This window comes from Geotrypetes seraphini, chromosome 16 (genome assembly GCF_902459505.1).
Source record: "Geotrypetes seraphini chromosome 16, aGeoSer1.1, whole genome shotgun sequence".
NCBI classification, from domain to species: Eukaryota; Metazoa; Chordata; class Amphibia; order Gymnophiona; family Dermophiidae; genus Geotrypetes; species Geotrypetes seraphini.
In genome coordinates, this window is record NC_047099.1 from 32,834,736 (window position 1) to 32,851,536 (window position 16,801).

Consider the following 16,801-nt stretch of genomic DNA (forward strand, 5'->3'; position numbering starts at 1 on the left):
ACCGGTAAATTCCCGGAGGAACTTGGTCGTATCCTAATGACTCCTTTTATCAAAAACCCAAAGGAGTTCGTTTCCTTGATGGCCAACTACAGACCCATTGCCAACATACCATTCTTTCTTAAACTAATGGAAGGTCTGGTTAACATCGACCTCACAAAACATTTAGAGAAGTTCAACATTCTACATGATTCTCAATCTGGCTTCCGAACATATTACAGCACTGAAACAGTTTTGGCCTCTATGACTGACCATCTTTTCCATTTGATTTCCCGGAGAAAAAGCGCACTGGTACCGCAGTTCGACTTGAGCAGTGCCTTCGACCTTGTTGATCATGACCTCCTGCTTAGGTGCCGTGATTCCATCGGCGTTTCCGGACAGGTACTAAATTGGTTCACGGGTTTCCTATAAAACCGTACTTATCAGGTCTACAGCGAAGGAACCTACTCTCAAGCTTGGTCCAATCCCTGCGGAGTGCCACAGGGCTTCCCACTCTCCTCCCTCACTTTTCAATATCTACAAGGCATCACTGGGAAATGATGTTATCCGATTTAAAACTGAAATTGTACATTTACGCGGATGATATAACAATTATTATTCCCATAACCTCATTAACCCAAGAGACAGAACAATTCATCTCATCCGTCCTTACAAGTTTATTTAAAAATTTGATTTAATCGCAAAAACCAAATCCAATGCAATTTACACATAGCTATAAAATCAGGGTAAAAAGAAAAAGTCACATTACTTGAACCAGACAATTGGTACAATTTTAACAAAACAATACATGAGAAAAAGGGGGGGAAAAATTAAAGGATTAAATACAATTCATAAACAAATAAAAAAAGGATAGGTAGTGAAACAAGAGGTTGGGAAAGGTTACCCGCTTAATTTTCGCTTACCAACACTATTAGTCCGTTGTGGAGTTGCATAGTCTGGAACTGACCTCTTCGCTTTTTTATATATATATATGATTTATTTATTATCAATCGTAAATCGCATAAGCGTCTTTGAAGAGAAAAGTTTGAAGTGGTCCAGAGGAGGGCGATGAAAATTATAGGAGGTTTGCGCCAGAAGACTTATGAGGAGAGACTAGAAGCCCTGAATATGTATACCTTAAAACAGGGGTGTCAAAGTCCCTTCTTGAGGGCCGCAATCCAGTCGGGTTTTCAGGATTTCCCCAATGAATATGCATGAGATCTATTTGCATGCACTGCTTTCATTGTATGCTAATAGATCTCGTGCATATTCATTGGGAAAATCCAGAAAACCCGACTGGATTGCGGCCCTTGAGGAGGGATTTTGACATCCCTGCCGTAGAGGAAAGGAGGGATAGGGGAGATATGATTCAGACGTTCAAATACTTGAAAAGTATTAATGTAGAACAAAATCTATTCCAGAGAAAGGAAAATGGTAAAACCAGAGGACATAATTTGAGGTTGAGGGATGGGAGACTCAAGAAATTCTTCTTTACGGAGAGGGTGGTGGATGCCTGGAATGCACTCCCAAGAGAGGTGGTGGAGAGGAAAACGGTGACGAAGTTCTAAAAAGCGTGGGATGAACATAGAAGATCTAGAATCAGAAAAGAATAGTAAATATTGAAAAACTGGGCTGACTTGCACGGTCGGTGTCTGTATATGGCCGTTTGTTGGAGGATGGGCTGGGGAGGGCTTCAATGGCTGGGAGGGTGTAGATGGACTGGAGTGAGTTTTGACGGAGTTGGAACCTAAGAACAGTACCGGACAGAGCTTTGGATTCTTGCCCAGAAATAGCTAAGAAGAAGAAAAAAAACCCTAAAATCAACAAATTTTTAGACTGACTCAGGTTGGGCAGACTGGTTGGACCATTCGGGTCTTTATCTATCGTCATCTACTATGTTACTATGTTTTTTTTACTATAAAGTTATTTAAACTAGTTTCTTGCCCTAAGGTTAGGGGAAGGGCATTCCATAATGTTGTCACAACTACCGAGTAAATGGTTTTTCTTGTATCGTAGAACAACTGTCGGATTGAGGGGTAGTCAGAAGATCTCCGTGACCTTAAGGATTCGGAAGGCTTTAGGAGCCTGTCAATGAACATGGGGGAGTGATTGAGTTGAACTTTAAATTCTAGTAAAAGAGTTTTGAATGAGATTCTATGTCTGATGGGTAACCAATGAGCTTTTTTAGGGAGAGAAACAGGGAGTAAATAACGTTCTCCTAGGACAAGCAGGATGAGTCAGCCATATATGGGTGTTGTCCCAACAGCTCCCAATTTGCGGATAAGCTCTCCAATAGCTCAGAGAGATTTTTTTTTTTCTCTGAGCACGTGCAGTGCCCGGGCCCCACTGGGCATGCCCGAGCCCTACCCATTTCCCCCTGCTTCCCCCTAATCCCCAGTCTTTAGTTTCCGCCCGTTCCCATCGGTCGGATTTTCTACAGCTCTCCATTACAACTTTTCTACTCATCACCTTGAAGATGCCTGAATCATCTAAAGAAACGACTGGGATGCAGGAGAAGGATGAACACACTGGATCCTCATGAATTGTGCGCCCACTGATTGGATCCGGCGCTCGAGGTTTCCGTGTTGCTTGCATTGTGAGAAACAAGAGAAGAGAGAAAGATATGGGGAAAGAGAGAGAGAGAGAAAGAAAGGTAGAATGAAAGGCAAAGAGGCAGAGAAATGAGACAGGAAAAAAAAAATACCAGGAAAAAGAGATGGGGAAATGGAATGCAAGAGGAAGAAATGAGCGAAAGAAAAAAAAGGATAATGAATGACAGGAGGAAAGAGAGCAAAAGGGAAAGAGATAGAGGCAGCGACAGAGAGGGAGAGAATCTCAGAAGATAGTACAGCCAGCCCATTTATTAGAAAATGTAAACATTAGGCTGCCATAAAACCCCACATTTTATTAGACATGAACAATAATTATAGTTAATAACCAGCATCGTGGCATCGTTGCAATGTCTAAATGCAGTAATTAAAAGTCCTTTCCGGGACGGGCAAAGTCTCCTCTCAGACTGATCAGATCTGCAGGAGAGACGGCTACAGCGCCACACCCTGAAATTACAGGGGCGCTGGGCTCTCCAGAACATCCTGAGCCCTAGTCATTAACTAAACCCACCAAACCTGCAATAAAACTTGGTAACAGCAGGAATTCACTTAGGTGAGTTTTCAAGCTCCAAGAAAAAAAAGAGTGAAAAGAAAAAAAAAAAAAAATCCTGTAAGAGAGATTCGATAGGTGGACAGACCTACGGACATGGCGTTAGCACCTACATAGGCGCGATTCACAACAACAATAGGCCTGGAAAACCCTGGCCTACATATCTTTCCCAGAGGTATGATTCTCTCTACATCGCCATTGCGTGATTGGCACGCGATTAGCAGCCGCTCTTTAGTTGGCCAACGATATCGGCACCCTAAGAGAATCCGGGCCTAAATGTCCACTTTAAGATATTTTTCGTTCGTTACAAAATAGAGTTACCGGAATTCCTCCCATCCCTTTTATCATTGTCGTCACCTTTTTCTGTACCTTTTCTAATTCCATTATATATTTTTGGAAATGCAGCGACTAGAATTGCCCACAGTATTCGAGTTGGCAATTATGTGGTTATGTGCCAATATTCCGCCCCTAACCGCATAAGATAACTGCATAAATTCGGCTGCATAAAAATAAGCCCTGTCTTATGTGATTAAATATTGCACTTAACCTCGACGTTTTAGAGGTCAACATACAACCACATAATCATTGCTGGTGACCCATTGAATATCTGGGAATATAGCCAGCGGTGGACAGAAAAACGCTGACCACTGCTGGATGAATACTGGCTGGATAAAGACAGGACTGTGTTTTATGTGGTTATCTTAGCTGGTTAAAGGTTGACCTTTGGCACTTAACCATCTAAGAACCAACAATGCCCACAAAGTAGCCAGTATCAGGTAAAGCGCTAACCATGCACCTTCAATGGCACTATTCAATTAAGTGCTACTGGGTGTGCCTGGTTATCCCTGGAGAAGTGAGTGGAGGAGTGACCTAGTGGTTAGAACCTCTGTCTTAGCAGCCTGAAGTTGTGGGTTTAATCTCCACACCACTCTTTAGGCAAGTCTCTTCATACTCCATTGTCCCAGGTGCCATAGTTAGATTGTGAGCCTGCCAGGACAGATAGGAAAAAAATATTTGCTTCCCCTTCCTATGCTGGTCATAAGAACATAAGAGTTGTCATGTTCAGCCAGACCAAAGATTCATCAAACCCTGTATTCTGCTTCCAACAGTGGCCAACCCCAGTCACAAGTACCTGGCAAGATCCCAAAAATGTAAAACAGATTTTATATTGCTTATCTTATAAATAAACAGTGGATTTTTTTTCTAGTCCATCTTAATCATAGCTTATGGAATTTATTTTAGGAATAGAAACATAGAACATAGAAAGATGACGGCAGAAAAGGGCAAGTCTGCCCACTCCACTGACCCACCCCATTAAGTCTGAGTGCCTTACTAGACCTCTGTAGGGATCCCACGTAGATGTCCCATTTATTCTTAAAGTCAAGCACGCTGGTGGCCTTGGCCACCTGCCCCAGAAGCTTGTTCCAGTGACCCACCACTCTTTCCGTGAAGAAATACTTCCTGGTGTCACCCTTAAATTTCCCTCCTCTGAGTTTGAGCGGAAATTTAAGGGTGCCCAGACCTTTTTTAAACCCTGTTAAGCTAACTGCTTTCACCACATTCTCTGGGCAAAGAATTCCAAAGTTTAATTACATACTGAGTGAAGAAATATTTTCTCCAATTTGTTTTAAATGTAGTACTTAGTAGCTTCATTGTTTGATCCCTGGCCCTTGTATTTTTGGAAAGAGTAAACAAACGATCCACTCCACTAAATATTTTATAGACCACCTGGCTACAAGTGATTATGGCAGTTTACAAAGTATAATAATAAATAAAATAGAAAAGAAATCCCTAACAAAATAGAAGAGATATGATATTATACATGGTTTCTGGCTCAGAAATAGCTAGGAAAAAGGACAATTTATGTATAACAATTTTTATTGAAAGAATCAAATAATCAGTACAATAGGATAATACAAAAATACATTCAATACAATAAGAATTACAATAATATTTCATACAAATTTAAATCATTCTTTCAAATTTAATTTCCATATGAATTAATTCAATCTTATCTACACCCCCCTTAATTCCATCCCCTACCCACTATCTTTCCCTGTTACATCGCTTAATTTTATTTGAGAGTTGGGAGGTTCGAGGTTCGCCTAAATAAACTCGTCTTTTTATGGACGTTTGGGATCCTTATATTCAGAATCTTTCACCAAAAATACGAAGTGTGGTTATCAATGATTTATTATGAAAATTAGGTTTAATAATTACATTCCAGTTATTTATTTTAATTCTTTATTTTTGTCAACTTTCATCCAGGGTGAGGGATTTCATTTAGGAAAAGGACAATTTAAATTAAATCAGTATGTTACATACAAACTTATTAGTATAATTATGATCTAAGCTAGAACTACATTTTTTCATAAAATAAATTTCAAAATGATCATACAGATATCATGCAGTACGAGGGAAAACTGAAAAGTTCTCAGCCCAACCAAGAAGAGAATGACGTGAATATGGTTCAATGATCTGAAACAATGTCAAAAACATAAGAGTTCCATTTCTGCAAATTGGCACTTATCAAAATAAGATAGCACTCTTTTCAGATGCAGTGGAAAAATAAGGCTCAGAATTTAGGAGGTTAGTTGGTTGGACTGAGAATTTTTCAGCCCCTACTTGTATGTAATAAAAGTGAGCCAAGAATAGGACAGTCAAGCCATTGTGACATCACTGATGAAGTTGGCTCTTATTGGTGGAATGAGGCATTATGACGTCACAATCTCAGGTCTGGTTACCAGACACTGACACTCTTCACACTATGAGGGGAAGCTGAAAAGTTCTCAGCCCAACCAAGAAGAGAATGACGTGAATATGGTTCAATCAAGGACCTGAAGCAATGTCCAAACGTAGAATTCCGTTTCTGCAAATTGGCTCTTAACGAAATAAGATAACGCTCTTTGGCTACAGAGGCAAAATAACGCTCGAAATTTAGGAAGTTGGTTGGCCTGAGAACTTTTCAGCGGTGTCAGGTCAAAAGCGCGCACAGGCGGGACAAAGGCGCGCACAGACAATTGAGCGCAGCGCGGAGGTGTGCGCCGCAGAAAATTACAGTTTTTACGGCTCCGACGGGGGGGGGGCATGGGGGGAATCCCCCCACTTTACTTAATAGAGATCGCGCCGCGTTGTGGGGGGTGTGGGGGGATGTAACCCTCCACATTTTACTGAAAACTTAACTTTTTCCCTGTAGGGAAAAAGTTAAGTTTACAGTAAAATGTGGAGGGTTACAACCCCCCAAACCCCCCACAACGCCGGCGCGATCTCTATTCAGTAAACTGGGGGGGCTCCCCAACAAAACCCCCCGTCAAAGCCCCTAAAAACTGTAATTTTCTGCGGCGCGCACCTCCATCTTGCGCTCAGTTGTCGGCTCGCGCCTTTGTCTTTCGCGGGGTTGTCTATGAACCCTTTTCAGCACCCACTCGTAAAGCTGAGGTTGTTTCTAAAAGGCAGTAGAAAATCCAGGCCTAAGCATGGTTTTCATCTTTCTTGTTCACCTTTTTTTTTTTTCATTTTGGATCACGGTTGTATCTCACCTGCCTGTGCAGCTCCTCTCTCTGTTCCTTCCTGAGGAGCATCTGCAGTATCTTTGCTTCCCCCACCCCTCTCTTTTCATCCTTCTTGTCTGGCACATAGGAATTTGCATTAGTTGGGGGCAGAGCTTGAGCTAGACATGTTGAGAGCCAGGCGAGATTAAAAAAGATTTTTGATTTACAAATCTGGGACAGCTGGGCGGGCAGGGATTGTCCAGGTGCACCTTTCCATCATAAAAATGATAATCTACTAAACATGAATATTATATGACTTTATATCTTAAAACGACATTCCTTAAATTCCTTAATGCAAAATATTTAGGGTTGAGTTCAAAAGCCATAGTTTGGCTGGGTGTCAGGTCAAAAGCACGCTGGGACAAAGGCGCACCCAGACAATTGAGCGCAGCGCGGAGGCGCGCGCCACTCAAACTTACTGTTTTTAGGGCTCCGACGGGGGGGCGTGTGGGGGAACCCCCCCCACTTTACTTAATAGACATTGCGCCGCGTTGTGGGGGGTTTTGGGGGTTGTAACCCCCCACATTTTACTGAAAACTTCACTTTTTCCCTGTTTTTAGGGAAAAAGTTAAGTTTACAGTAAAATGTGGAGGGTTACAATCCCCCAAACACCTCCTAACGCCGGCGCGATGTCTATTAAGTAAAGTGGGGGGGTTCCCCAACAAAACATATCATCCAACAGATAACAGAAAAATATTGATATGCTAAGCAGGGGTAGGGAACTCCGGTCCTCGAGAGCCGTATTCCAGTCGGGTTTTCAGGATTTCCCCAATGAATATGCATGAGATCTATTTGCATGCACTGCTTTCAATGTATATTCATTGGAGAAATCCTGAACACCCGGCTGGAATATGGCTCTCGAGGACCGGAGTTCCCTACCCCTGTGCTAAGGCAACTCTGCAATTTTATAAACATTGCACACACACACACCCATCCCTCTAGTCCCCCCCCTTATAGGAAAATTGCTCAATAAGCCCCTCCTGATCATATTGCAAGAAAGCAAATCACAGAAATGCCAAATATACAGTTCGAATCTGTCCCAATGGTGTCCTCCACCGAACATATGGATAAGCTGATAGACTTGCAGGGGTGTCAAAGTCCCTCCTCGAGGGCTGCAATCCAGTTGGGTTTTCAGGATTTCCCCAATGAATATGCATGAGATCAATTTGCATGTACTGCTTTCAATACATATTCATTGGAGAAATCCTGAAAACCCGACTGGATTGCGGCCCTCAAGGACTGACTTTGACACCTGTGTATAGAGCAGGGGTCCCCAAAGTCCCTCCTTGAGGGCCGAACCCAGTCGGGTTTTCAGGATTTCCACGATGAATATGCACAAGATCAATTTGCATGCACTGCTTTCAATACATATTCACTGGGGAAATCCTGAAAACCCGACTGGATTCGGCCCTCAAGGAGGGACTTTGGGGACCCCTGGTATAGAGTGTTATGTCTCAGAGCTGTCAACTTTGACATCAACTGGAGATAATCCAGACAGAGGTTAGTGAATTGGGTCGGAGGGAAATAGGTTCGCAAAGGGGTCGCTAAGTGGTCGGAACTTGATTGGTGGGCTCGGTGAATCTTGCCCATAGAGAGGTTAAAAGGGATTAGAGCAGGGATCTCAAAGTCCCTCCTTGAGGGCCGCAATCCAGTCGGGTTTTCAGGATTTCCCCAATGAATATGCATGAGATCTCCTCCTCACTCCCACTCCCCTGGGTACCTTTTTACAGGTTTACCGGTGTGAGCAGTGTTTTCCACTTTCTTATTTATCAATCAATCACGGGTCTATGGAGCCCATCAAGTCTGCCCACTCTGCTTACCCACCCCCTGGTGAGATTGTATACATGAGAAAGCTCTCGGCCAAATGGGTTGCCAAATGTCTCAGTGCTGACCAGAACCGTGATCACGTGATTGTCTCACTATCTATTTTGGTAGAATCCGGTGGGAATTTTGATCCATCTCGTAACTATGGATGAAACTTGGATATATACGAGGGAGATTGAAAGGTTTGCTAAAAAAAAAAGCAGGTTAAGCAATGTAGTCTCTTTGGAGCGCTAAGCACTTTATCCAGTGAGTTTCCAGTTTTTTCGTACGCTATTTTTCCTATGATACAAAAAAACTGGAAACTCGCTGGACTAAGTATATAGCTCTACATTGTTTAACTTGATTTTTTACCAAACATTTCAAACCATCTTCATATACCGAGTTTCCCTGAAAATAAGAAACTATCTCATATTAATTTTGGGTCCAAAAAGGCACAACGCCTTAATTTCGGGGTAGGTCTTATTTTTGTTCATGTACAATGATCATCTCCCCCTTCCTCTCCTCCATCCCAATTCTTCCTATTTCCATTCTCTCCCCCCATGTGCAGCATCTTTCTTCCCTTCTCACCCATCCCCTTGTGCAGTATCTTTCTATCCCTCCCTCCCTCCCTCCCATCCCCCTGTGTAGTAGAACACTTGCAGCTTCTATCCCTCCCTCCTCTTGTGCAGCAGAACCCTTGCAGCTTCTATCCCTCACTCCCTTCCATCCCCCTGTGCAGCAAAACCCTTGCAGCTTCTATCCCTCCCTCCCCTTGTGCAGCAGAACCCTTGCAGCTTCTATCCCTCCCTCCCATCCCCCTGTGCAGCAGAACCCTTACAGCTTCTATCCCTCCCTCCCCTTGTGCAGCAGAACCCTTGCAGCTTTTATCCCTCCCTCCCATTCCCCTGTGCAGTAGAACCCTTGCAGCTTCTTTCCCTCCCTTCCTCCCATCCCCCATGCAGCATCTTCCTATCTTTCCCATCCCCCCACTGCGTACACCCCTCGCTGACCCTTTCATCTCTCCCATCCGAACCCTGACCGTGCCTGGTAATCCAACGGCAGCGGCGGCGGCATAGGCTGTTTCGCGGTCTTCTCACACCCGGGCGTTCCTCTGCTGCGTTGCTGATGACATCATCAGTGATGCGGCAGAGGAACGCAGGGGTGTGAAAAGGCCGCGATGCAGCCTGTGCTTCCTCGCTCCTTCCCCCCACCGTGGTGGCATGCCCCTTCCCTTTCCCTGTACCTGTTTAGCTTCCCCAGCGCAAGCAGCATCTCCAACTTGCTGCCCGTGCCAGCGTAGGCTCTCCCTCTGACCGCAGGAGCGTTGAGGTTGGTGCAAGTAGCAAGTTGGAGCTGCTGTTCATGCCGGCGAAGAGCTAGAGTGCGGGAAAGTGAAAGGGCGCATGCGGTGGGGATGGGGAGAGGAGTGGGAAGGAGGAGTGGAACCGGTGCCCCCACCAAGATGGCACCTGGGGTGGTCTGCCCCGCCCCCTTTCTATGCCACTGGACCCCCCCATGACCCCTTTCTTTTTAAGGTTGTGTGGTAAACATCCGCAAAGATCGACCTTAAAAAGAATAGTGGCTTTGGCGTGGGGTTCGCAGGGATCCTCGTTTTAACTCCCGCGGACCTCGCAGACCCCACTTCCTCCCAAGGTGAGCAGATTTTTAAGGACGTGCAGTTGAGATCCATGAGGTCCTTGTTTTACCCCAGGGGTCTCAAAGTCCCTCCTTGAGGGCTGCAATCCAGTCGGGTTTTCAGGATTTCCCCAATGAATATGCATGAGATCTATGTGCATGCACTGCTTTCAATGCATATTCATTGGGGAAATCCTGAAAACCCGACTGGATTCCGGCCCTCGAGGACCGCAGTTGCCCACCCCTGCACTAGCCATAGCACAGGGATCTCAAAGTCCCTCCTTGAGGGCCGCAATCCAGTCGGGTTTTCAGGATTTCCCCAATGAATATGCATGAGATCTATGTGCATGCACTGCTTTCAATGCATATTCATTGGGGAAATCCTGAAAACCCGACTGGATTGCGGCCCTCAAGGAGGGACTTTGAGATCCCTGTTTTACCCCTTCCCAAAGTGGGCTGGGTTAAGAACCATTAAGTTAGTCACTATTTATGTTTTTGTTATTCTTTAGTTCTGTGTGGGACTAACAGAGTAACCACACTGTTTTATCCTGGAAAGACAGGGAAGAGGGAATCAGCCAGAACCAACTATGAACTCTCTCCCCCCAAACAAACAAACATAAATCAATAGCACTGCCCCTTTAACAAAAGCACCCTATGCACAGAAGCCCCGCCCCCTCCGCTGTTGCATTATTCAGAAGGAGGCGTGGCCCGAACAGACTCGCCTGCCAAGTCTGGACGTCGAGCTTTGCTCTCCCAGTTCTGCTCTGGGTGAAATGACTTAAGCTTAGAGCCGGCTTAAGGCGGAGAGGGGGGAAGAGTCGAAGTGCTTTTTTGGGGGGAGGTTATTTTGTAAACGTTTTGGTTTATTGTGTTTTGCAAACTTCCGTGCACAGTAGGAGAGGCTTTGGAAAGCCAGAGCCTAAAAAAACCTGTTCCAGCTGCCCAGCATTTCAGTTCAATGGTACGAAGATGAGAGATCGCGGTTAAAGGACGCGCATTTTTAAGCTTCGAACGTCTCAAATTTGCTTTTTCTGGGAAAGAGCACCAAAAACTGGTTTTCTTCTAGGAGATCTGTAGCTGAGAAGTCCAGAGGAAGCCTGTTGGCTCTGTTTTAGGAGTTTTATATACAGTACCTCAATATACATATAGAATTTTTTTTTTCCTGTTGGAATTTGTGGGGTTTTAAAAATAACTTCTCTCGATGCGCGTCTAGGCTCATCCCCTGCTTGCAAAGTATCCAGAACTGGGCCAGGGATAGCCGTTCATCTCTGGGACGTTTCCTTTTTTTTTAATTCGCCTCATAAAGAGCTTCTGATCTGTTTGCAAGACCTGGCTTAGGCTTTTCTCGCCCTCCCCAGTCCTGGCTTAGCTTCTTCCACCATGATCGCTGCAGCCTGCTGGGCGCTTCTGCTCTGGGTACCTGTCTTCCAGGCTTTTGAAGGTGGGTGGCTCTTATACAATAAGATGCACGCCAGTTGTCTATTTTACTTATCCGTGACTTACGCAGTGACAAAATGACAGCACTTTCTGTGAAAGATAAAATGGAATTTGGTTAATGTGTGTGTTTTCATAAAAAGTACAGACCTGGTAAACCCCTTACAGAAGGTGATCTAAGCAGAGGGCAATACATTATATTATTATATAAGGCTTTTTAAGCCAAATGATCTATTTTTAAGCGTAATTGTGTATGTATCCAATAAGTGTGTGTGGTAAGCTCTTTGGGGAAGGAACTTGTCCATGAATTATTAATACTGTGTCTGATCCTTTCTAATATATTAGAAGGTGATCTAAGCAGAGGGCAATACATTATATTATTATATAAGGCTTTTTAAGCCAAAGGATCTATTTTTAAGCGTAATTGTGTTTGTATCCAGTAAGTGTATGTGGTAAGCTCTTTGGGGAAGGGACTTATCCATGAATTACTAATACTGTGTCTGACCCTTTCTAATATATTAGAAGGTGATCTAAGCAGAGGGCAATACATTATATTATTATATAAGGCTTTTTAAGCCAAAGGATCTATTTTTTAAGCGTAATTGTGTATATAAGAACATAAGAAGTTGCCTCCACTGGGTCAGACCAGAGGTCCATCGCGCCCAGCAGCTCGCACCCGCGGTGGCCCATCAGATCTATGACCTGTCAGGTGTTCCTTGACTTAGCCCTATAATCCCCTTTTTCTTCTATTTATACTCTTTCTAACCTATTTCTACTTGTATCTGTACCCCTCAATCCCCCTATCCTTTAAGAATTTATCCAATCCTTCTTTGAATCCCCGTAGCGCACTCTGCCCTATCACAACCTCCGGGAGTGCGTTCCATGTGTCCACCACCCTCTGAGTGAAGAAGAACTTCCTGGCATTGGTTCTAAACTTGTCCTCTTTATGTATCCAATAAGTGTGTGTGGTAAGCTCTTTGGGGAAGGGACTTGCCCTTGAATTACTAACACTGTGTCTGACCCTCGATCTGAAGGCTGGGGTAAAATTCAGAACCGATTTACGATACAAGAGTGAATTTGCCTAAACCTTTCCCTTATTACCCGCCGGATGCTCTGTGATTTCTCTCATGGCACCTTCGAGGATCTTTTTAAACTCTCTTTCGACCTTTGTTTGTATTTAGTCTTTGCCGAATGTCGAAGTGAGAATAAACACCGCCGCCGGCTTCTGTGTATGGTTTTTCTTAAAAGACCGGCGGCTATGCTTTTTTGAAGATTTGGCTTTTCCAGAGAGAAGACTCGGGGCTCCTTTTACGAGGGTGCGCTAGCGAAAAATTACCGCCCGCTTAAAAGGAGGCGATAGCGGCTAGCACGCGGGGCATTTTAGCGCGCGTTATTTCGTGCGTTAAGGCCCTAAGGCACCTTTGTAAAAGGAGCCCTTAGGGATATTTTCTTGTAAAATAATAATGATTATGCTTTTACATTTACAGTTCTTCTTTTCAGCTCACATTCCATGCTTCCCCCCCCCATCTTATTTAAAACCTTTCTTTTTCTTTTAAATCTTTCATTGTGTCCACCCCCCTAATTCTCCTTTTCTTAAGAATCTCTTTATCCATGGTTTAGCTAATAATCTTTCAAAAGCTGTCTCCTTGCCTGGAATCTCTCCTCTGGTTTATCTTCTGTCTCTCCCCACCTTTTTTTTTATTGCTCTGTGTTCCCTTTCCAGGGTTACCCAGAGAAAGGGGAGAGAATTTGTTGTTTCTGTGTGTGTGTGTGTGTGTGTGTGTAAACCTAAATCCTCATTCAAAAAACGGATTAAATTCCGCAGATTAAGGCGTTCAGGATTTCACTTTTCCTTTTTAAATCTTAGCAGGTTTAACTTTTGAGGAAAAATGTGGTAGAAAAAAAACACAAAAATTCAAAACCCCAATAGGGAAGGGAGGTAATGACATTTTGCTATTTAAAAACATAAGTCACGTTTCTTTACCCTTTTCTGTATCAGAAACAGTTTTCTTTTCCTTATTAAAGAAAGAAAAAGAGGCAGGAATAATCAGATTTTTTTTTTCTCTATGGGCTTTAAAAAAAAATCCCTTTTCTACATTTTGGTCTCACAGAGAGTTTTCCTTGAAGGCCACCAGAGCATGAAATACGGGGATTTAATTATTTTTCGCTCTATTGTGCTCGCTCTGGCTTCCTTCTAGGACCCATTGTCTTGAAAAATGGAAAATTTGTGATGGAATCAAATCAGGTGATAAGGGAAGGGGGGGGGAAACGTCCTTAAAACAGCATCAGTTAAGATCCAAAAACTTATGTGCCTAGCATTTAAAAGTGAATCCTTACAATTCTTGGCCTTATTCTACTCCATATTTTTGTGGCATTTTCTAAATGGGTATTGACGTATGGATCTGGAATGGCCAAGTTGTCGTCCCCTCACACCCCATCTAACCCATCACCAACTCCCTCGCTGTACTCATGCACCTTATATCCTCAGCAATAATGTCAACGATAAACAAAAACACAGACACGCTATTGATGGTAATAATCAGGCCGCAGCTTTGTTTATTGGGGCTACCAAGAAGCAATGAACAATTGCTTCACCCCGAGCTTCAAGACACTGCAATTTTACAAAACACACGATCGTATTCCCCTGCCCTTGCCATATCAACAAGAGCCTAGGGGGTGGCATGGATCACCATGCCCCCTATTCTGTGCCACGTACCTCAAGCCATATTTGCTCCCTTCCCTTAACCGCTCATCCCCTGATGAGCCTAGGGGTGTAGGTATGGACCACCATGCCCTTCCCCTTACAGCGGGGGTCTCAAAGTCCCTCCTTGAGGACCACAATCCAGTCGGGTTTTCAGGATTTCCCCAATGAATATTCATGAGATCCATGTTCATGTACTGCTTTCAATGCATATTCATTGGGGAAATCCTGAAAACCTGACTGGATTGCGGCCCTCAAGGAGGGACTTTGAGATCCCTGCCTTACAGGGTCACCTGACTGACCTGACTGCCAAATATCCTCTCATCTTCCGATGAGCCAAAGCCTTGTAGTTCGGGTTACCGCCGCTGCGACAACCCTAAACCCCCCCCCAAAACACCTGAGCGAACCCGATATCCAAAGGGGAGGGTGGGCGGGAAAGTTGCCTCCGAGGGACAGGGATGCACGCTGTTCCCCGGAGGCATGCAACCTCAAAACCCCTTCCCATCATGCCCTGCTTCCCCTTGCTCGACCAATCCCTTCCTGGCGGGAAACCAAGTCCCTCCTTTCTACCTCCGACCCATTCTTACCCAACTACCTCCCCATGCCCTTGCAAACTGTCTCAGAATGGGCGACTACTTGGACCATCCAGCCCATTGTTATAGTCACCCATCGAGACAATCTCTCGGGCTCTTTTTTTTGTGGAGCTCCAGGGCTCATTCCTTGGACCGTTTGAAGTGTGTGTGTTGGGTGGGGCGGGGGAAAGAAAGTAGAGAATGACAGGGGGACAAATTTTCTCCTGTCCCCGCAGGAACTCAATTTCACCGCCCTGTCCCCGCGAGTTTTGTCGCTGTCCCTCTCCCTGTCCCGTTCTTGTCAGTTCAGCCTTAACCGCACAAACTTCGAATACTTATGATTTTAAAGTGTGTGAGGCTTGTGCAGATGAGGACGGAGCTTAGGCATTGGTGGAATGAGGCATTATGACATCACAATCTGAGCTCTAGAATGTTGCTACTTAGGATTTTATAGGGTTTGAGGCTTGTGCAGATGAGGACGGAGCTTAGGCATTGGTGGAATGAGGCATTATGACATCACAATCTGAGCTCTAGAATGTTGCTACTTATGATTTTAAAGGGTTTGAGGCTTGTGCAGATGAGGATGGAGCTTAGGCATTGGTGGAATGAGGCATCATGACATCACAATCTGAGCTCTAGAATGTTGCTACTTAGGATTTTAAAGTGCGTGAGGCTTGTGCAGATGAGGACGGAGCTTAGACATTGGTGGAATGAGGCATTATGACATCACAACTGAGCTCTAGAATGTTGCTACTTAGGATTTGAAAGGGTTTGAGGCTTGTGCAGATGAGGACGGAGCTTAGGCATTATGACATCACAATCTGAGCTCTAGAATGTTGCTACTTAGGATTTTAAAGTGCGTGAGGCTTGTGCAGATGAGGACAAAGCTTGCAGGAATGGGGCAGGGACAGAAAAAGAACGGGACGGGAAAATGAGTTCCCGCGAGGATGGGGAAAAATTTGTCCCCGTGTCATTCTCTAGAAGAAAGTTCCAGTCATTACAAAATGGTGACACCTTGTGGCTAAATTTAGGAGCCAGTTCCCTATCAACGGTGAGCCTTGGTAGCTCCCCCTGTCCCATCCGGGCCTCGGAGTGGCACTGCAATGGTTCGCGTCAGTCTAGAGTCCAACAGAGAGGCTGGTTCTGACTGACCTCGAAGCTTAAAGGAACAGGAGAGAAGTACTAAACCATTAAAAGAATCTGGCTGTCCATGCTTCGCCTTGTCCACCTATATGACAGATTGGAGGGTGCGGCTGTGCTGCTCATCATCTGAGCCACATGCAGACATGTATGAAGACAGCACAGACAGCTGAAGAACAGATTTTTTTAAATTAGAGCCCTAATGAACAGGTATCACAGTGTTGTATATGGCAATGATTCCCAACCCTGTCCTGGAGGACCACCAGGCCAATCAGGTTTTCAGGCTACCCCTAATGAATATGCATGGAACAGATTTGCATGCCTATCACTTTCATTATATGCAAATCTCTCTCATGCATATTTATTAGGGCTTGCCTGAAAACCCGATTGGCCTGGTGGTCCTCCAGGACAGGGTTGGGAACCACTGGTATATGGGACAAGAATACTGCATGGACAGCTGAAGCCAGAGTAAGGAGGCTAACATAAAAAGCAGGCAGGTTGTATCTGGGGTTAGCTCACGGTGGGTATTTTCCCGTCCCCAGAAGGCCTTACAGCAATGATTCCCAAGCTTGCCCTGGGGAAACCCCAGTCGGCAGGTTTTCAGGCTATCCACAATGAATATGCAAAAGATAGATTTGTATTCAAAGGAGGCAGTATATGCAAATCAGTCTCGTGCATATTCCTTGGGGATGTGCTAAAAACCGAATCTACTATTTATCATTTCTAAAGCGCTGAAAGGCCCACGCGACGCTGTACATATGCGTTTAACATGTACTAGACGGTCCCTGCTCAGAAGAGCTTACAATCTAATTTAGACAGACAAACAGGAC

General features: G+C 44.5%; 1 protein-coding gene across 3 annotated transcripts in view; it reads left to right on the forward strand.

The window, feature by feature from the left end:
- The first annotated feature begins 10,856 nt into the window (after positions 1–10,856).
- Positions 10,857–16,801, forward strand: part of EPHB4 (EPH receptor B4) — an 89,698-nt gene continuing 83,753 nt past the window's right edge. For 2 of the 3 annotated variants that reach the window (XM_033925052.1, XM_033925054.1), the window contains exon 1: positions 10,857–11,565. In XM_033925052.1, the coding sequence (XP_033780943.1) occupies positions 11,505–11,565 (61 nt within the window). In that variant the 5' untranslated portion in view covers positions 10,857–11,504. The remainder of the gene's footprint in view (positions 11,566–16,801) is intronic. The other variant, XM_033925053.1, reaches the window with a different exon arrangement.